The sequence below is a fragment of the Penicillium paradoxum genome, assembly GCF_028828445.1.
Source record: "Penicillium paradoxum strain IBT 22861 chromosome Unknown utg000004l_segment0_segment0, whole genome shotgun sequence".
Classification (NCBI taxonomy): Eukaryota; Fungi; Ascomycota; class Eurotiomycetes; order Eurotiales; family Aspergillaceae; genus Penicillium; species Penicillium paradoxum.
The window spans coordinates 1,356,376-1,376,643 of NW_026643182.1; the positions used below are offsets into that span (position 1 = coordinate 1,356,376).

Here is a 20,268-nt window from a genome sequence, read left to right on the forward strand (position 1 = left end):
TGATGGGTATAAGCATGCATATAAATAAATCAAGAAAAGTTGATATATGAAGCAGAAATGAGGAACACATGCAGAATAAAAGTGAAGTAGCAAGTATTCAGCATCATGACGAATTCTATAACTCCTGGGGCTAGGTTGGACCAAATGCAGCCCTCAACACGTCCCAGCCCACAATTCGCCATACCTCTTGAGTAAGCCAATCCGCAAACTTCTCCTCTCTCGCCTGTTCATCTTCAGGCACTTGAGGAGGTGGAGTCTGCAAATGCCGCATGCCTTCCCGAAACAAATCTTCATCAGCTCCGAAAACCGCCCGAAGAAGCGTCTTCTGTAGACGATCTTTGGCATCTGCGATAAGCTTGCGAGCAATCAGTTTCTCGGCTGCTGATTGAGAGAGTTCAACATTCAGAATCCTGTCCAGAAGTCGGACGAGATATTTGGCTTCAACTTCTGCCTCATTCGGCATGATACCCTCGTCTGTCATTGCCTCCAATCCTTCGGGAAACGTCATCCCGGGACAGATACCCATTGGCAGTCGCAGATCATGGAAAACGTGCAGAGCTAGCATTCTTCCCATGCGAGTGAGGAGAAGGAAGAGGATCCCCTCCATTACATCTTGATCTTCGGTGCGCGTTAGATCAAGGGAGAGCGCCATTGTGCAGAGTAAATCTGCGAGTTGAGATGCCACCTCATTCTTGGTGGATGACGTCTTCTGTTTGGCGTTTTTGTCTCCTTGTGTAGACTCTTGGGTTTTATCGGTCGTTGTCTTTCTTGTCTTTGACTCCTGTTTGGATATTGAAGTGCAATGAAGAGCGAGCGCAGTCATGGTTGATTCGAATAGAACGACCAGGTAGTAGGTGATCTGGGCTTTGTATTGCATACCATTTTTGTTGCTAGTCAGTTTGTGCAACGTTTTGTGCACGAGATGAAAAGTCACTGCCACTCCTTTAATGACAGCGTCTGGATCCGGTGTCTTGACCAGTTTAATTTGAGAGGTTTTTTGTTCCGTCGAAATGGTTTGGATCAGCTTTTGTTCTGCACACTTGCAAAGAGTCACTGCATCTATAGCCAGCGAGTTGGCCACAGAGCTGCTGGTTTGTCGCCCTTGAAGGGCTTTTTCGAGGGTATGCAACTGTCTATTGAGACATAAAGCTATCACAGTGTCAGATATCATGGTTGGTCAACAAAGGGAGAAATGAGTACCTTCTTCTTCAGGATCATCGGTATCATTCTTTTTCAATGTGATAGTTTTCGGTGTAGTCTTCGATGGCCTTGCGCGGGTCCTGGCGACATCTGTGCTATTCGAGTCTTTGCCAGTGGTAGACGCCTTGCGTTTGTTCACTGGTAAGGACCCGTCTTGACCTCGCAACTTGATAAGCAGAGCTTCATTGCGCTGCTTGAGCTCATGCATTTGATCTCGCAGTTCGCTCTGTCTTGCCTCAGACCGCTCGTACGCTTGTTGCCAGAAGGAGACGCTGTCGAGGAATTTCTCGGTCTCAATAACATCGCTCCAGTTCTTGCCTCTTTTGATGCACTGTCGGAGCTCTAAAATGTAGTCTAGGATGTATAATCAATCATTGAACGGCTTAAGGTTGTAGGGAGAGGATGCTCGTTTTACCTTGAATGTCTGTGTCTGGTGGTTTCTGCTTGACAACAGCCAATGCTAGGGCTAGTTGAAGCTTGGTAGGAGCAGTAACACCATTGGAAGATACAATAGATGCCATATTCCCAATGGATCTAGATTGACCATGACTAGGGATGAAACTCAGGATTGGATGCAAAAGGAAGATGAAACTTCTGGGCTTTTGGCGGATGAATGTGTACCTACGCAATATATATCTTTGCAATTGAACACAAAACATTGTATTCTAATCCTATGAATGGGATTTAGAAAGATTCAAAAATATTGAAGAATTTATTCAGCTATTTTAATTTCTTGAATAACAGACTTCGTGATGCTTTTTGATCTCCAAGCTGAGGTTCTCATAGTACACCAGTTGGCCGCCTGAGGCGTGCAAGACCCACCGCCCAAAGCTCTGAACTCGAACCTCCAAATTTCCAACTCAACAACAACACCTTACTTTCTAGAGCGCGAAATCAAAGATATTTGCTCTTCGGGAATATCACTGCGTCCTGGAATACCCTTCCATCCCATTCAGCAATCACGAACTCAAATATCTCAATCCCAACCCCTCCAATACCTCCCCGCAAAACTCCCAGTGACAGCTAGTCGCATAAACCACCAACATGTCAAACGACGACCTCAAGGCGCACGCCGCCTCAAACCAAGATTTCTACGCTCTCCTCGATATTCCACCATCCTCCACTGAATCTGAGATCCGCCGCGCATATCGACGCACGGCACTGAAGTACCACCCAGACAAGATCGCAAACCCGACGGCAGCAGACATCGACAAGTTCCACTTCCTCCAGATTGCCTACGATGTTCTTTCAGACCCAACAGTGCGCCAGCTCTACGACAATGCGCGGGAAGCCCGGCAGCGCAAACAGCGCGAGCGGGAGATGATGGGCGCCGCGAAACGGAAGATGCGCGAAGACCTAGAAGCGCGGGAGAGGGCTGGCGCCGCTGAAATGGGTGGTGTCAGCATGAAGCAGGGCGTCAAGAGGGCATGGGCGGCTGGTGGCGATGACGATGCCGAGGAGAAGCTGCAGCGCGAGATTGATCGAATTGCGGAGGACGGTCGGCGGAGACGCCGCGAGGCCGAGGATAAACTCAAGAAAGAGCTTGATGAGGAACAGAAGAAGATGCAGCAGGAGGAAGAGGAGGCTCGCAAGGCGGCCGACCACACCGCTCAGCGCGTGGACCGGTCGAAGGAGGGCGGTGGCGCGGAGATTCCTGAACTTGAGCGTGCGGTGAAAGTGCGCTGGGTGCGGGAGGGGCGTGGGCTGGAACTTGATATTGAGCGACTGGCGGTACTGTTCAAGCCGTTTGGGAAGATTGAGAATACCTTTGCGCTCAAAGATAAACGTCAACGGATCGGGGAGAAGAAGGAGAAGAAGACTGTTGCGACGGGCGTGGTTGTGTTCACGTCTATTGTGAGCGCTCACGCTGCTGTTCTTGATAGTGAGAAGAAACTGCGTCAACATGCTGGCCAGGATGGGGAATGGGGTCTTATCGAGTCTGTCTTCTGGGCCACAGGCACCCAACCTGATATTGGTCTGGGCACAAGCAGCAATGCTGCTCCAGACCCTGTTACATCCCCCAAACCTGTGGAATCTGAGACCGCGCCTACACCGTCGATTCCCTCCACTAAGACTACTAATGGGTCTGCTAAGCCTTCCTTCAACTTCCCGGGGCTAAACTCAGCTCCTCGATCCGCTAACACGCCATCATTTGGCTCCTTCGCTTCCGCATCTGCCGCAGCAGCTGCACCGAAAGCATCTTCATTCAATCCATCCGCCAAGGCCCCAGGCGCGCCTAATATGCAGGAATTGATGATGATGAGATTAAAAAATGCGCAACGCGAGAAGGAGCGCAAAGCGCTCGAGGAAGAGCTGGCACGAGAAGACGAGGCCGCGGATGCAGCAGAAGCAGCGGCAGAAGCGGCCGCCAAGGGCATCTAGTCTCCAGTCTTCACCGCGCCCTACGTTATGTTTGCATTTTTGAACACGTTCAGCCTGATTCTACCATTGTACTTAGATAAAAGAGATACCCCAAGGCACATTATATACGCAATGTTGAGTTGAATAGAGATACATAGCTATTTACATCATATCATGTTGAGTTGTGTTGTATTATACATGTGTGGTGATGACCTACCTAGGTAGACACCCAGGCATCTTAGTTTCGGTGTGCTTCGGCTTCCTCTTCCTCTAATTCCTCGACGAATTCCCGTGCTCTCTCACCCTCTGCTTGAAGGTTACGTGAAACGGGTTTCGCCTCCTTGTCACCAGAAATGAAATCCCGAAGCCAAGGTGGCACAAAAGCACGTACGCCGACCTCAGCAGGCTGCTCAACATCAGCCCCCCAGGACAACTTGAAGTGGTGCTCATAAGGACTAGCAGGGGCCTCGCCCATGAGCGCAACATCAGTCATAACCTCGAGTCGGCACAACGCAAGACCAATATTGCCAATGCCATTAAGAAATGTTCCTGCACTGCGGTTTCGGCGCGTAGCAGCTCCAGCCTTAACGATATCCGATTCACCGGCGGGCAAAGCAAACTGCACAGATGGATCATATGTCAGGGTTTCCGGCGCATTTTGCTCCTGACTCAAATCATATAGCTGAACGGGCAGAAGACGTTTCCGCGTAACGCCACGGTGGTGCGTACGGATCGTCAACTCCTGCCCGACATAACATCCCTTACGGAAATCAATACCGCGAGCCATGTCCATATTGCACTGCAATGGCAGAGCCGATCCACTGATAACCTCCGCCTGGCCCTCGGCAACACCGTGCAGAATGCGACGCACGGTGTACGAGTCCAGCTGGACCTCGAGCCCGGGCACCTGTGCTTCATCGGGGAGATGGGCTCGCAGACCGTCGGAGCCGGGTGTGATAATGCGGGATCCGAAACCCGGAGCACGGGTATCAATGCAACCGGCGATTTCCGAAGTGGGGGAGAAGGGCGATGGGGATTCAGATTCCAGACTGTACGCAGCCCACCGTTGCGGCTCTGCGTGGTTCTTCCAGGAAGACCAAATTGTGCGCTCGCCTTCCTCGAGAGCGCGCAGCTTGAGCTTCGCGCGCAATTTGTGTTTCTTGAGATGCTTCAGCAAGACGGGCACTTGGGCCTTGTCTACTTCCACCAGCCAGCCGGATTCGGTGCCTTGAGCCTCTGCGCCGGGGAGTGGGTAAATGAAGGCATCGTTGAGGACGCGGCCCTGCGAGTTGAGGAATGCGGTGTATGCTCCTGTGCGCCGGATGCTTTTTTTCGGGTCATTGGCTACTAGCATGTTCTGGGTCATTAGACCCTGGAGGAAGGTTGTGCTGTCAGTACCGGTGATGGAAATCAATCCGCGGTTCGTGAGTCGGCTATACCCTGCGCTCGGTGGAAAGGGAACATTTTGGCTTTGTTCAGCACGCTGCGCTGTCGTAGAGAAGAGCCTATTGCGGCCCAGGCAGCATTTACAGACTGAGGGGCGTGGGCGCATCATGATTGAAATGATGTAGAAGAGCCAATGCGAGTCGATATATTTCTTTACAAATCCAGCGATGACGTTGGGCGGTGGTGTATGGCAGAATGGTATCGGGACTCGAGAACTCGATGAGGTCTGGGATACTCCGCACATGTAGATACAACAGGACGCCGAGCTACGGATATAGAGATCTAGGAATGTTTCCATGAGAACGGAAATTATCGGCACGTATTTCACATTTGCATCACTACTACAAACCCAGTCGGATATCCGACCACGAAGCTACTTGTTTGCTTTGGCCACTCCCTCCAAGAACCCAAGCAAGAACGCCTTATTGTTCGGGGAGGAGACTGAGTGAGTCTTGACATGTGCGCCGCCATCAGACGGTGTACCTTGACGAGAGATCGAATCTCCGCTGCTAGGACGATGACGGGATGAAATGGGGCTAACAAGGCCCGGGAATGCAGCTGGCTGTTGTTGAATGGTCTGGGAATTGAACGGGGTTGACAAGATGCCCGACGGAGAGGCCGGTGCTTTGCTGAACAAAGACAGAAGCGAAGCTTTCTGCTCAGCCGTCTGGCTGGGTCGACGGTCAAAGTTGCTCTGCGGTGCCAAACCCTGTGTGTTGGCTTCAAGAACTGGCAAACTTGGCTTTGGCTCGACAGCTTCCGCGCGAGGAGCTGCTGCCATCAAAGCCTCGTATCCAGATTGATCCGATCGACGGAGAATCTGCGGCTGGAAATTCTTGATAGGCTTAGGTGCCCGTGGCATAGTCTCAGGGGTAACCTGGGTTGCTTGTGCAACTGGCTTTGGCGAGCTTGCCTCCCGTTTCGCGGACTGAGGCCGAGAAAGAATAGTGATGGGAGAAGACAGCTGTTGGACGAGCGGTTGCTCCCGTCTGCTCACATGATTCTTGATATTCGTCCCGTTCATTGACTTGTAAGTTGGCTTGGGAATTGCTTCCAATTGGGGCATGTTCAATGGCCCGGACACAGTAGCCGATGCCCGGCCTGCTCCTGTACGGCTCTTCGTGATACCGGCTACGCCGCGCGTGAGTTGATTGTGATCATTGAGAGGACGCTGAAGAATCTGCTTCTCTGATGGGGCCGTAGGGGGCACGATGGGGTTGCCCGATAATTCCACTGGCTCGGGGACACGGGTAGCTTGAGGTGCTTTGAGTAAACCCAACAGACTATCCTGATGCTGAGATGTCTTTCGCAATTGCGAAGAACCCTGCACAGGAGCTGCCAATGTCGCTGGGGCTGGACCCTTGGGAGTTTTGACTTTGAAAGCTTCCAAAAGTGCCAAGGAATGACTTGTCAGCTTCGGGGGAGGCAATTTGCTCGCTGGCGGAACCACGGGACCCCGATTTTCAGACAGTTGAGCAGATTCAGAGAACTCAGGATCTCCCGTCCGCTGGAACGGTGCGGGCATATGGCTAGGGGGCAGAACTCCATGGGCCAAAGGAGGTTGATTATGGTGCTGATAATGAGACGATGTAGTGCCTTGAGGAAATTGAGGGATTGCGTGAGGTGTCGGGTACCAAGTATGCGGCGTGGTAGGGAATATATTGCCTTGAACAAGGTGCGGGGCATTCTGCGATGGTTGAATGTGAGGCTGAGATGGCACGGCATGGAATGGTGTGGAATTCTGCCGCATGAAAGGAGAAGGACCCATGTTCTGCTGCTGTTGGGGGAACCCCGGGAAGAAGTTGGGCCCTAAGTGAGGTCGTTGTTCCACAGTTTGAACATTGGACTCGATTACATTGCGCGGTGACATCATAGGATGGCTAGCAGGATTCTGAACGGACGTCTTTTGGCCCCCGCGCTGCAATAATGCGAGAAGCGCATTTGCCTTAGACGGGTCAACAGGAGAAGTCTGAACTGGCTCGAGGCCTGGAGTTTGAGCTTGCACCGGCGCCGCGCCAATTTTCAATAGGCGCTTGAGGTGATCTGAAGCATCTTGCACTGAAGCTAGCTCGGGAAGATCGCTGGGTATACCCATTTTAGCGATACCATTGATGTGCCCATTTTCATCCATCGAAGCGTATCCTTCGGCGAGTGCAACTTGGTTTGTACCAGGGTGGACCTTTCCATTGAGCCTTTTCTGCTGTGCGATCCATTTTTTCAGTGGGTTGAGGAACGGAGCGACCATGTAGAACTTATTCGCATTCGCGACAGCGAGTCCTTCATCATGTTGCTTGCTTTTTTTCAATGTCGGTAGGTCTGATAATTTGTACCATTCGATCTTGCTGATTTCCTTTCGGGTACGCGGCTCAAAGTAGGTGTCACGGGGCACGCCTCGGAAGACATAGAGTCGCATATGTTGCTCTCTCATCGTAATCTCGATATATTTGACATCGTCTGCGTCTTTTACTAAGTCGGCGTCTCGGACATCAAACCCAGTCTCTTCGTAGACCTCACGAATGGCACAATCCAGATCCTTCTCGCCCTTGTTGATTTTACCTCTTGGGAAACTCCAGTTGGCTCCTTTCTTCCAGCCCTTGACTAGAACGACTTCATCCATGTCCTGATTTAGCATGATCGCACCACGGACCGGCACGCGGGTCTTGTAGTCAAGGAATTCCTGGAAGGCAGCTAAATGGTGGTAATGGGACCATGACGACATGAGCGGGCAGTGTTGGAAAATGCGCATAGCAAATGTCTTCAGGTTCATCGACGGTAGTGCAGGGTCAAGTGGACGAATGAAGTCTTCGTAGAACCATTGTGCTTCTTCGACTTGGAAACATATCCGTTCAACCGATTCAAGCTCTTCGCGCGGGAGGTTAATGATAAAGCGGACACACAAGTCATCCAGCCCTGTTGGAAACAGCCCACCGGCCTCGGTCAGCAGTCTGTCGTCATTGTAGATCAACAGTCAAATACTCACAATCTTCTAATTGCATTTTGGTTTCTGTCATGTTGATGGATAATCGTTGGCATTTCAAATCCCGGTTGACTGAAAAAGAATCCGCTCACTCGATCCGACGGCGCAAACGGTCGAGATAGCCGGCGACAGAGTGGAGGGAACAGCTTCCAGGAAGGGTGGACCAACCCAGGGCTGTGTTGTTATGGCGATATGATTGGGGCAAATACCGATGGAAATCGAGTACAGCGTAGGCGGTATGTGGCAGGAGTGAGGTGTTCCAATCAGCTAAAAGCACAGCGTAGAATGAGGCGTTGGGAGGCAGGGCAAGGTCGGAGCTGCCCAAGTGGTGATCGGGTGACTAAGGGATTGTGGCGGTGCAGATCGCAGACACAGCGCCACATTTGTGGCTCGTGGACGGGTTCCAAGATTCAAAGTAATGACGTGTGTCGCGCGCAAAACAGTTGATCTCCTTGGATCCCCTGGGTTCTTTGGGATTGCTATATTAATCCCCTTGGCTTCAAGTGAAGCTCCTTTCTCATCTTTCCTTACGCGCCCTTTATCCTTGTTGAAAACAAGTGAAACGAGCGCCTACTGAAACCCTCGTTCATCCAACCAGGAACAATCTAGGGCCTGGAAGGATCAAAGGCTATACATAGTCTATTTTTACTATCCTTGCACGGCATCTTTCTATTTCTTCAACACGTATCCCGAGAAATCTTCTTCCATAATTATTTTCCCCCATCTCGTGAGATACTGCGATCTGAACCAAATATGTCAAACGCCTTGGTGTCTCTGATCGGAAAGAAGGTGCTAGGTGAGACCGCCAAGAATCATTTTGGCACCGAGGTGAGTTTACTCGATTTATCACAAATATTTTAATTTGTTCTATTAATTGTACTGGTGGATGCATGTAGCTGACTCCAACGCTTCTTTTCTTCAGGACCCTTACTTTGAGGAAGTTCCTGCTTCACGTCTTGGTCGTACATTCGGCAAAAAGACCCAAAAGCGTCGCAAGGCCATCCCACCTGGGCTCTCAGAGAATGATACCAAGGTCCTTACAAAGGTCAAGCGCAGAGCCTACCAGTTGGACTATGCTCTTTTCAGCTTGTGTGGAATTCGCTTTGGCTGGGGAAGTGTAATTGGGCTCATTCCATTGTAAGCTCCACCACAGTTATTGCGCTCGCCAAAAAAGAGATAGATGCTAACCGATAGAGTGCAGCATCGGTGACGCTGGCGATGCTGCCCTCGCAATGATGGTTGTGAGATCTTGCGAAAAGATTGACGGTGGACTTCCTGCAGCCCTGCGCATGAAGATGTTGATCAATGTGATCATTGACTTCTTTATTGGCCTCGTCCCTTTCATTGGCGATCTTGCCGATGCAATGTTCAAAGCCAATACCCGAAATGCCGTCCTTCTCGAAAGCCACTTGCGCCAAAAGGGTGCCAAAACAACCTCAAAGCGAAGCACACGACATGGCCAGGCAGTTGAAGTTGATAATAGTCTTCCCGATGCATTTGATAGGCAGGAAGGTGGAGTGATGAGCGACGGACCACCAGCATATGATGACATGCAGCCCTCAGGTCATGGAGGAAGGCACAACGCAGCCCCCCATCCTCCAGCCAAGCCCCAGCCAGCCCATCAGTCACGGAATAACCGTTCATCAGGTAGATGGTTCGGTGGTGCAGATCATCTAGAAGATGATTTGGAGCGAGGCCAAAGGAGATGAGGCATGATGTATGAAAATATTGATATCGCGGTTCAGATACCCCCAGGATTGTTTGTTAATAATTCCAGATACTGTAGGAGTTTTCCTTTTAAGTTCATCTAATGTTGCCTTGAATCAAATATTCACTTTTTCAGCAAATATCGCCAGGCCGAGAGCGCATGCATCCGTAGCAAAACTGAGAGCTGTGGTTATCCTCTGCCTGATTCGCAACAGTGACACCTGAGTTGCCCTTGACATTTCCCAGTAGACCAGCGCAAAGAGCACATGTTGGTGCACTGTCAGAAACAGAGGGGTTGAGTTTGTTTGCAGTTCGAGCAACGTTCGCCATGACACCCGGGTACTTTGCGCCTTGGTTCTGAACATACCGCAGCATCAGCTCGTCAATTGAGAGATTCTTGGTAAGGATATTCTCCGAGGGCGGTTGATCCGGTATGACGAGATCAGAGAGCTCCGAACAGACACTTTCATACTGGAGCAACTCAGCCTTATACAGATCACGGAGCGGGTACTCGAATCTGACGCCCCAAGGAGTCATGCCGTCGGATACCTGCCAAGTCAGGGAAGCCCCACGTCCTTTGGCAACACCTGCCAGTGCCTTCGCAGCGAGACGGCTGTCTGAATCACCCCACATAACAGATTCACATCCGGTCTTTTTCGCAAATTCAACGACTAGTCTGGTCATCAAAATGGTGTCGACATCAGTCTTGGAGGTAGCGGTGGAAATAGATGCACGGAACGCAGCCAAGCGTTCTTCATTCGACCGCGAGCTGTCGTCTGTGAACTGTGGTCCCGCATATTCTTTCATGATATCTTCCATCTCTGGGACATACTCGAAGATGGCGTGGAAGGGTATCCGGGTGAGAGTGGGCATTGAGAAGTTCTTCTGAAGGACTTCGTAGTTTTGATCAAATGGCGCTCCTGTGGCCGTGACAGTTGACGGCTCAATGACGAGAATATGGAAATCATAGCCCAGGGGGCGTCCATCATTCAGGCGATACTGGCGATCGGCATACAATATATGTAGCAAAACCGAGGAGGAAACACCGAAAGATAGAGGGAGAAGCAACTGGTTTCGGGGGCCGTTCAAGCCGAAGGCTCTGTAGACACTCAGGCGCGATTGGACCTTGTGTGCGATAAAACGTTTAAAACAGGAACTAAAAAATAGTTAGTGACTATGAGTTGGAGGGGTTGTAGATTCTCGACTACTGCATACCTGCAAAGCTGCCTCTGGCGGACAGTGAGTTCGGATTCTGCATCCTTGCACTCCATGCATGGCTTATTGAGTTCCTTTGCGGGCATGATGGATTCTTTTAATAAAATGAATGCTAATCCTGAGCTCTGAACTGGGCATCGAAAAAAAGTCGACTGAAATTGGGAACTAAAATAGTGGCGGTGCCCGCTTAGATAATGGCCACGCGCGGCTTCCCCGGTTTGGGGCCATCAAGCTTAAGAAGAACAACCTAGCCTTACGAGTTCCCCACGCATTTTAACGAATTTGGCTCGTTGTCCTCTTGTCCATATATTTGCTTTGATGCTGTCTGGCCTTGAAGACCTCATCTCGACTCCCGGAGCCTAGTCTCGCTTCAACTTTACAGTCGCCATGAAGGGCTGGCTTCAGACCTTGGGCTTAACAGCCCTATTGGCAACTCATGCGCTTGCCAATGATGCTGAACTGGTAGGCATCTATGCTCTCCCAATGTGATGATGATCAAAAGCTGATACAAATTCACAGAAATCTGACGACGCACACCGACAACGATGCTCGGGGATGTACAGTCGCAAGGCTTGGGGAGGAGATGTTGAACCCTTCATTTTGGTGAAGTTTGCCAAGTCGGAGGTCAAGGACAGTGATCCGTTGGCTAGCTTGATAATCTTTGAATGGTCCGATGAGAAATTGATTGGACAATACCGATCTGGTGATACTGAGGTATGTCTCCCAACTCCGCAGGAACCAGTGGCGCGACTAATTATCAGGTACAGGTCAAGGAAACCATCTGCGATGCCTCGAATGTCGAAGCGAAAATATGCACCCAGGAGCAGCTCGGATCTTTCGTTCTCACTAGCAATGCGACCGACGTCTCATCAAGCCCTATCATCTCGACAGCAATTCACCTAAACAACCCGGACGCTGTGAAGTACCCCGTCAGGAAAACTGGATTCTATTGCGTCAGCACCTTCGCATACTCCGGAGAGGACTACAAAGCAGTGGTCACCTTCCGGAACTCATATGGCGAGCTCCCGGCTGCGCAAATTGCTAAGCTTCCATTCTATGGAGCACTGACGATTGTTTACGCTGTTATCGGAGTGTATGTGACCATCGAAATTGATGGACCCGATGAATTTTCGAGCAGAAGCTTACGCGAACTTATAGATTCTGGGCCTTCCTTTACGTGCAGAACCGTTATGATATTTGTACGTCCTTCGCTTCTGTTATGAGAGTCATGCTGATCCCGAATAGTGCCTGTGCAAAACTATATCACTGCCATTGTTGTCTTCTTGATTGTTGAGCAGCTGATGACGTGGGGATTCTATGGTAAGAGAGAAAATTGTTGCCTCCATGACTACTCTCTGACTGATCTTTCTAGAATACCAAAACCGCCATGGCTTAAATGGTGGAGCAAAGGCACTCATGGTAATTGTGGCGGTACTCAATGCGGGCAGGAATGCCTTCTCTTTCTTCCTGCTGCTCATTGTCTGCATGGGTTACGGTGTGGTCAAGCATTCGTTAGGCCGGACCATGATATATGTTCGTATCCTAGCCATCGCTCACTTCGTGTTCGCGGTTGTGTACTCGGTTACCAGTCTATCAATCACCCCGGATAGCGCTGGTCCTCTGGTCCTCCTTATTGTTCTGCCGCTTGCTGGAACCTTGACAGCTTTCTATGTCTGGACCTTGAATTCTTTGAACGCGACCATGAAGGATCTTATCGACAGAAAGCAAAAGACCAAGGCGATGATGTACAAGAAGCTGTGGTGGTGTATCCTTGGCAGCATTATTGTGATCTTCGGCTTCTTCTTTATCAACTCGTTCGCTTTCGCCGGGCGCAGCGACGCCAGCTTTGTGCCCGACCACTGGAAGACGAGATGGTTCGTACTTGACGGCTGGTTGAACCTGGTCTATCTGTTCGATATTGGGTTTGTGGCTTATCTGTGGCGACCAACCGTCAACAACCGCCGCTTCGCCATGAGCGACGAGGTATGGATCTTTTCCCCGAATGATCAGAAACTGGATTTTGGTTCTAATATATGTTATAGCTCGCTCAAGACGACGATGGATTCGAGATTCGATCATTCGGTAGTGGGTTGGACGAGGAAGATGCTTATGATGCTCCTCCGGATTATCCAGGCAGCTCAGCCGCCGAGGGCCGCCGTGACCTCTCCCCAGTCCCTCCTAAGCCCTTCCACTCTGCTCCCAGACAGCGTGAGTCGCTTGAGGAAGAGACAATCTTCGCAGTCGGCGAGGAGGACGGTGAGCGATGGTCCGATGACGAATCGCCTCGCAATTCGAGCGAAAGACAAAGACTCACCGGCAAAGATAAGGATTAGATTCAGTTGGCTAGCCTTTTTCATTGCGGATGTTGTTTCTGATTGGTGTATGAATAGTTACCTATCAGGACTAGACATCCGGTCAATTGGCGAGATTCTTTTTTCGCCCAATGTACAATCTGGCTCCGGAGTGAGGATGCAAGCATGCCATGGCGTTGGTCTTTCGTTCACACTTATGTCAACTACTTAGTTCTGCTGGGCTGCCTTTCAGTTATATTATTGGCTTATACGTGTTTTTTGGATGAAATTGCCTCAGGCATCTCCCCAATAAGCCAGCGAAAGCTAGAACGCCTCTGTATGGAAGCTAGTGATTTTGCCATTTACATAGATGATTAGATTTAGCATGATTGCGGTAATACGAAACGAATTTTTCTTGAGAACCTATCTCGGTAGGTAGATATAGCTCCCTGGCAGTGTCAACTAGCTGTAGCAGGTCAAAGCGTTCTATAAAGGCTGCTGCACGTTACAACCTTGGGAGTATTCGGGTAAATCGCATTCGTGCATACAGTGGCCTATCTTGACTTGTTTTTACGAAAGCGAGAAAGCGAAGTAACCAGAGCAGTACGCCGTATGAGTATGCGATGAGAGAACTGTTTCCAGAAGCCAAGTGGAGATTGCGAATTGACTCATCCAGAGAGCCTCAAGTGGACCCCTCGCAACCCCCAGGTCCATATACATCGGGTCCAATACCTCACTCTTTACGGATCAGGTTATATCTTCACCCTAGACTGGTCGCCATCTGATAGCCAAGGCACTTCCTTCCGCCAAACAACACAACAGAACAACGGCAAAGCCACACTGCCCCAAACTCTCACCAAACAAAGAAACTCCGCCTGAACAATTCTACAGAGCAGACGTGAGCATTCGAGGCAGAACAACTCTTCTCGGGCATCACATGCAGGCAATCAGGGTCTGAGAATCTACAATGGCAACAGATGCGCAACCCCGCGTCCCCGCAGACCCCTCCTCCAACGCCGCTGAGATTTCCGACCAAACCGATACAAGCTCCGGCACTGCAAAACCAGACTCCCACTCAACCGAGTCCTCCAGAGTCAGCACCACACTATCCGCCCAGCTAAATAAAGAATGTAACGACCTGATCTCCGAAATCGATGCCTACCAATCCCTCCTCGTGGCCACCCTGCGCAACCCGCAGCTCGTGGAAGTACGCCAGTTCCGCTCGAATGTCGCCTCCGAGCTGAGGATGCTGCAGAAGCTGGGCAGACAGATTGAGGAAGCTATTGGGCCGGGGTTGAGGGACGGTGACGGGGCGTGTGCGAGAGAACCGCAGGATCCGGATCAGGAAAATCGGCTGGTGCATGCGCTGCGCTCGTCGAATTTACCGTTTTACCAGGCTGTCTGGAGTATCACGAAGTCTTGTTCTGGACTGGTTGCGCTGGGTAGGAGGTTCTACTGGGATGGGGAGACGAAGTGGACGGAGAGGGCAGCTCTACAGGACGATGGTTCCCAGCCGAAGAAGCAGCCCAATAAAGATAAGCGCAAGAGTGTGTTTGTGGATATTGTGGCGGATGATGGGGAGGAGTGGGTCAAGGTATCTACTATCTCAGAAAGCCGGCTGTTGTTCGAGATGGCGAAGAAAGGCTGGGAATGTGACAGTGATGACGATGAGTGGTCTGACGGGGAGAAAGGACGGGTTGTGTTACAGAATTTCGATGAGGATGGGAATGACGATGATGATGATGAATTGGAGCTCATTAAATTAGCTCGGGATTTAAGGAAGGCGTCTGATGCTACTCGCGTTAGATATAGACGTCCTCGGCTACGAGTTGTTATACCTAAGATCGAGGAAGGGAGCGTTCCTGAAATTGATGCTATTTTGAATCAGATGCGGAGCTATGGCGTTCGGGTCGATTGTCAGGGGAGTCTGCCAATGGAGACTCGTACCGGGCTGGCCCATCTTTTGCCTCAGCCGTTCAAGAATTTCACATCGACTTTGAATGTCGATTGCACTTTGCTCCTTGCTTTGGTGTCGGACTTATCCCATATCAAGGACATCCCGATATCACCCCATTTCCATAGAGCCATCGTTCGACAAATCGAGGTTGAACGGGAAAAGCCACTGTTGAGTTCTGAGCTCTGGCCCGCTATGGAAGGCCGTGAACTGCTGGCCACCACAGAGGCTGCAGTGCGCTTCCAGGAAATCGTCGAGATCATTGGAACAGAAACCGAGAAGAGCCGAACTCGATTGTTGCTGGGTCATTCACCCTATGAGCAACTAGATCGCGAGGCGATCCTCCAGAAATTCCAAGAATTGTCCGACTATCAAGTGCCCGCAAATTGGAACCTCCCCATCAAAGTGGTTGAATCCCAAGAAGTGATTGATGCCGCGAAGGCACAGGGTAAACTTCATCCAGTGGTCTATGAAGTCGAGAAAGGCCTATCGGATATCAATTATAGCGTGTTTTTGTACGGCTGGGTGACAGGGTTGACGACCATCTCCAGCAATCGCACAATCGACAAGCAAATCGAGACCACCGTTGAGAATAACAGGAAAGAGAATGATGACCTGGAAGGTCCTGATGTCTGGATATGTGACACAGCCCGAAGTTTGGTGGGCAAAGACAAAGATCGAAAATGAGAGCCATAAGAGGCTCGGGTATCAGTTAGACGTATTGGGACAAATCAATGATTCTTCATTTTGTGAAGACTTTGGAGCACGGTTTTGTTGTATTGCATAACCTATGGTTCTGCAATGTACTTGAGAATAGTGATCGGCCGACATTTGATAGAGCAGAGGAAGTCGGGAATTTAGACCTTGAGTCGCGCCTCGAGATATGGTTTACTTCTCCGAGGATTTGCCATGGTCTTCTGGGACATAGAAAATAATTTCCTTGTCGGCACTGGCGATCATGTTGTACCGAGGGTTGTATTCCACCATGGAGATGCGGTTTGGAGAAGACAACTTGGCCGAAGGCTGCAATGTGATATCTCCGGCGCCAATCTGGCCCAGGTCCCACACAAGCATACCGTTCTGCTCACCATTGCCACCAAATACGAATCGACCATCAGGGGAGAAACACGCGTCGCCTTGTCCGAGAGGCTTTCCGGTGGTGGATACCGGCGCAGCGCGACCAGACGATCCGCTCTTCCCGCCCAGGAAGGCCTTGACCGAGCCATCAAAGGCATCTAGAATATAGTGCCCATGATAGTCCGTTCCAAGCATCAGATATTTTCCATCGTTGGAGAATTCCAACCGAGTCCATGCTCGTCCTCGTGTAGATGGCGTGAATCTTTCCTCATATGGTGCAAGGTCAAATGTGGAGAAGGGCGATTTGTCGAAGTTGCGGAAATCGTAAAGAAGGACCGAGGCTGTGGATTGAGAGGCAATCGCAATCACTGCACCCGAGGGATCAAAAGCAGCAAGGTATGGTGTCGCAAGTTTGAGCTTTCCCTGCGGATTCCTAGAATTGAGGTCCCACAGTGTCACGGTATCGTCCTTGGAGCAGGACATGAAGGCGTCGCTGGCAGGCGAAAGAGCCAGGCAAGTCACTTGGTCATTGTTGCCAGTGAAATATCTTATGTATCCCTCGTTGTGAAGATCGAGAAGTCGCAAATTATCTGCCGGTGGTGAGCTAAATAGCTAAATAGCCAAGAGCCAGTTTATCGAATCACATACTGTCAATCTTGGTACTCGCATGGAGGACCTGGCGAGAGTGGTGGGTGAACCTCGCAAGATGGACACCATATTTTTTGCTGGCAACGGACTTGTTGTATTTGCCCTCTTTAACGTCATAAACATGCATACTCTCATCGTTGCCGGCGCCAATCAGAAAGTCGCCCTGGTCGTCAAAGTCCAAAGAGGTGACATATTTCGACTGGTCTTTCTTGCAGGGGTGAAATCCCTATCGAAGATCATTCTTAGAACAGCACAATATGGCTCAATATTCACTCAGGCCTACCTTAGAAGGGCGGAAGGTGTCAACAATCTCCGTGATTTTTTGCGACTTGAGGGGAGCTTGGGCGGCGGGTTGAGCCTGCTGAGGTGTTGATTGGCCCTCCGTCATGTTTAACAGTTGGCTGATGAACCCAGAAAATATTGGAAAACTTCAAGATTAACAAAATAACCCACGTTGCACTTAATAAAGTGGACAGGATATGAACAACAACTAGAGCATCTAAACGATAAGCTCCGAGGTGCAGCTCCGCGACTGGGCTTTTTGCGCGCTTCACCGCCTCCGCTGACGTAAAAACTCTGGGGCCGACGCCGGAGGCCCCTGGTGCCATTGACCAATGAGCGTATAGCCGAGCCAATTCGCCGCATGTAAGCTTTTGAGTCCACGGTTATCTCAGGTCTCGTGTTCAACTCAACTTCTTTTTTAATCTAGCCGAGGGTGAAGATATTGTGCCTTTATATATATCGAAAAGTGTGATTTGGCTTCAAAGCCTCCTTAAGTTGCACATATCTTGCACAATCTTTGCCACAGGCCGCATCATTCGTGTCATCCAGCGGCTCCGATCTTCCTCCGCCTCCCGACCATTTTCGAGTCATCTTCGGACGAAAGACAGCAGTTAAGGCACTATGGCCACTACTGGAGGGTATGTTACATGCTTGCGATCGTAATGCAGAAGAATTGCACTGATATCAAATTGCGGTTGAACAGCGCATTCATTGCAGGTGGCATTGCAGCATGCGGTGCAGTCACCGTCACTCACAGTTTCGAGACAGTCAAGATCCGGTTAGTGTCCCGATATCCAACTAATTACCATCATACTAACATCTATAATTGGCTTCAAGGCTTCAACTGCAGGGTGAATTGCAGAACAAGAGCCAGGCAGTCAAGAAGTACAAGGGCGTGCTACATGGCGTGAAGGTCATTTTACAAAACGAAGGACCTCGGGGGCTGTTCCGCGGTATTGGATCTGCTGTAGGTGTTGTCCTCATGTTTGGTTATAAAGGTGCACCGATCTAACCTCTGAGTCGTTTAGTATGTCTACCAGGTCCTGCTCAACGGCTGCCGTCTAGGCTTCTATGAGCCTATTCGCTCGAACCTCACAAATGCTCTTTACAATGATCCTACAGTCCAGTCTCTCGGTGCCAACGTCGTTGCAGGAGCTGCTTCAGGCGTTATTGGAGCTGCGGCTGGCTCGCCCTTCTTCCTTGTGAAGACCCGTCTTCAATCCAACTCGCCGTTCCTCCCTGTCGGCACTCAGCATAACTACAAGAACTCATGGGATGGCCTTAGCAAAATCTACAAGGGAGAGGGCATCCGGGGTATCTACCGTGGTGTTGATGCAGCTATGATCCGCACCAGCTTCGGCAGTTCCGTGCAGCTCCCTACATACTTCTTTGTCAAGCGCCGTCTGACTCGCCACCTTGATATGAAGGAGGGCCCTGCCTTGCATCTGGCGAGTAGTGCCGCTTCTGGTTTCGTTGTTTGCTGCGTTATGCACCCTCCTGGTATGTCATCTCGAGTATGGGATAGTGGTCCTTAGCTGACTTGGTTCATTCTAGACACGATCATGGCCCGTATGTACAACCAGACTGGCAACCTCTATGGAGGTGTTTTCGACTGTCTGTTCAAGACGATCCGCACCGAGGGTCCCCTTGCCATTTACAAGGGCTTCTTCGCCCATCTGGCCCGCATCCTGCCCCACACTGTAAGTGCTACCCCGAAGTTGAGTATTGCCATCATTCATGAGCTAACCCCACATCCAGATCTTGACTCTGAGTCTGGCGGAGCAGACCAACAAGCTGATGCGCCGTGTGGAGGACCGGATCCTGCCCGACTCCTTCCGTGAGGGAATCTAAAAAAAATTCCATAAGGATTAGTTTCAGCGGATCTTGTTGCGAGATCCATTACCACCGTCTGCATTGCCTGGCTAGGGTTTTCATTCCGGGATGTTTGGTGTCGCACAATTGCTTTTGACTGGGCATATTACTGGCGTTTATTAGAGTACCCTCTTGATTCTGATTTCGAGGGTCTGTAAATATCTATCGATGATCACATATGGTTAAAAACAACAATTATCACTTATCTTGAATGTGAGTTGTCATTAGTAGTTGGTTCTCTAGTTTCCCCGGCAAAGATCACGAAACGCGAGAACGCGCCCACACGTGGTGATGTACTCCGTAACGCACCCTGCTATTCCCACTGGCCCACTTCGTATGTGGATCAAAGCTATGGGTTGCCAGTGCATCGAAAGCTCAAGCCAGGCAGGTGGAGATCTAAGGACTTGCAAGGGATTAGTCGCCACATTGCGTTCGAAACCTTGGGACCCTTGTCAATATACGGTCATAGACATTCACTGCTGGAATCGACACGTCTAATGCGAACTAAAGCAAAAAGCAATGCCAGCAACGGCCCCTGACATTAAGTAGTTGGAATATCCGGAGTACTACGTAGAATAGCTGGCTGTTCACGAACACGCGATGCAGCGAAGATCGGCACCTTATTTCTGACGGGTCCACCCTTGACTTGTCGACTCGGCGAAGAGATGCCCCTTCATTCCTGGGGCGAGACGGGATCTACCACGCGTCTGGCAGCTACTATGGTATCTAGACTATAAACCTGGGAAGGGATTGAAGAAAGGACCTTATAAGTACATGTATACGGAGTACTCCGTACGTTGCACTCCTACGTTGTAGGCAGAACATCCGATGGAAGTGGAGAGCTGAGCTCGAGTTAGCCCTTACGCCATATCCATGACCAAAAGACTTGTGAATCGGCCAATGGGAAGCAGGTGGCTGGATCTAGACCCCACGATGAAACCTATTAGATCCGTAAAGCCGAATTGTTTGCTGCGTCGCGTCGCGCGTTTTTGTTGGCTCTGGGCTTATCTGATCTTGATCAATAGTGGGGACTGGGAAAACTTGGAGACGCGTTGGAGGTCTGAGGTAATAGCGTGTTGCTAGATTCAATACATGCACGGAGTACGGAGTAGGCTACTGTCTCCTCTCTACACGGTATATTATAATATCTTCGTATCATAGATGACTAGGAGACACTTGCAGGCGAATCTTTCGAGCAGAGCCTACCTAGGTACTCCGTAGATAAGATTGGAATGCTC

General features: G+C 50.3%; 10 protein-coding genes across 10 annotated transcripts; 5 read left to right on the forward strand and 5 right to left on the reverse strand.

Moving 5' to 3' along the window:
• Positions 1–130: 130 nt before the first annotated feature.
• N7457_004247 (uncharacterized protein) lies at positions 131–1,721 on the reverse strand (the record flags this gene model as incomplete). Its single annotated transcript, XM_057175292.1, has 3 exons — positions 131–1,149; positions 1,201–1,554; positions 1,616–1,721. The coding sequence occupies 3 exons, from the start codon at positions 1,719–1,721 to the stop codon at positions 131–133; spliced, it is 1,479 nt and encodes a 492-aa protein (XP_057032339.1).
• A 523-nt stretch (positions 1,722–2,244) lies between these two features.
• On the forward strand, positions 2,245–3,582 carry N7457_004248 (putative cell cycle control protein (Cwf23); the record flags this gene model as incomplete). Its single annotated transcript, XM_057175293.1, has 1 exon — positions 2,245–3,582. One exon carries the CDS (start codon positions 2,245–2,247, stop codon positions 3,580–3,582), a length of 1,338 nt encoding a protein of 445 aa, XP_057032340.1.
• Positions 3,583–3,799: 217 nt separating this feature from the next.
• Positions 3,800–5,116, reverse strand: N7457_004249 (YgfZ/GcvT domain-containing protein; the record flags this gene model as incomplete). Its single annotated transcript, XM_057175294.1, has 1 exon — positions 3,800–5,116. One exon carries the CDS (start codon positions 5,114–5,116, stop codon positions 3,800–3,802), a length of 1,317 nt encoding a protein of 438 aa, XP_057032341.1.
• Positions 5,117–5,380: 264 nt separating this feature from the next.
• On the reverse strand, positions 5,381–8,018 carry N7457_004250 (decapping enzyme complex catalytic subunit DCP2; the record flags this gene model as incomplete). Its single annotated transcript, XM_057175295.1, has 2 exons — positions 5,381–7,917; positions 7,988–8,018. The coding sequence occupies 2 exons, from the start codon at positions 8,016–8,018 to the stop codon at positions 5,381–5,383; spliced, it is 2,568 nt and encodes an 855-aa protein (XP_057032342.1).
• Positions 8,019–8,737: 719 nt separating this feature from the next.
• Positions 8,738–9,693, forward strand: N7457_004251 (DUF4112 domain-containing protein; the record flags this gene model as incomplete). The annotated part of the gene is made up of 3 exons (XM_057175296.1): positions 8,738–8,812; positions 8,907–9,121; positions 9,186–9,693. The coding sequence occupies 3 exons, from the start codon at positions 8,738–8,740 to the stop codon at positions 9,691–9,693; spliced, it is 798 nt and encodes a 265-aa protein (XP_057032343.1).
• Positions 9,694–9,823: 130 nt separating this feature from the next.
• N7457_004252 (uncharacterized protein) lies at positions 9,824–10,992 on the reverse strand (the record flags this gene model as incomplete). Its single annotated transcript, XM_057175297.1, has 2 exons — positions 9,824–10,847; positions 10,907–10,992. The coding sequence occupies 2 exons, from the start codon at positions 10,990–10,992 to the stop codon at positions 9,824–9,826; spliced, it is 1,110 nt and encodes a 369-aa protein (XP_057032344.1).
• A 301-nt stretch (positions 10,993–11,293) lies between these two features.
• Positions 11,294–13,239, forward strand: N7457_004253 (uncharacterized protein; the record flags this gene model as incomplete). The annotated part of the gene is made up of 7 exons (XM_057175298.1): positions 11,294–11,368; positions 11,426–11,620; positions 11,674–11,999; positions 12,065–12,105; positions 12,152–12,226; positions 12,279–12,889; positions 12,949–13,239. 7 exons carry the CDS (start codon positions 11,294–11,296, stop codon positions 13,237–13,239), a joined length of 1,614 nt encoding a protein of 537 aa, XP_057032345.1.
• Positions 13,240–14,164: 925 nt separating this feature from the next.
• N7457_004254 (uncharacterized protein) lies at positions 14,165–15,838 on the forward strand (the record flags this gene model as incomplete). Its single annotated transcript, XM_057175299.1, has 1 exon — positions 14,165–15,838. The coding sequence occupies one exon, from the start codon at positions 14,165–14,167 to the stop codon at positions 15,836–15,838; it is 1,674 nt and encodes a 557-aa protein (XP_057032346.1).
• Positions 15,839–16,039: 201 nt separating this feature from the next.
• N7457_004255 (WD-repeat containing protein SWD2) lies at positions 16,040–17,264 on the reverse strand (the record flags this gene model as incomplete). Its single annotated transcript, XM_057175300.1, has 3 exons — positions 16,040–16,818; positions 16,877–17,102; positions 17,160–17,264. The coding sequence occupies 3 exons, from the start codon at positions 17,262–17,264 to the stop codon at positions 16,040–16,042; spliced, it is 1,110 nt and encodes a 369-aa protein (XP_057032347.1).
• A 515-nt stretch (positions 17,265–17,779) lies between these two features.
• On the forward strand, positions 17,780–19,009 carry N7457_004256 (putative mitochondrial oxaloacetate transporter (Oac); the record flags this gene model as incomplete). Its single annotated transcript, XM_057175301.1, has 6 exons — positions 17,780–17,796; positions 17,862–17,936; positions 17,996–18,125; positions 18,187–18,658; positions 18,713–18,858; positions 18,917–19,009. The coding sequence occupies 6 exons, from the start codon at positions 17,780–17,782 to the stop codon at positions 19,007–19,009; spliced, it is 933 nt and encodes a 310-aa protein (XP_057032348.1).
• Between the last annotated feature and the right edge of the window lie 1,259 nt (positions 19,010–20,268).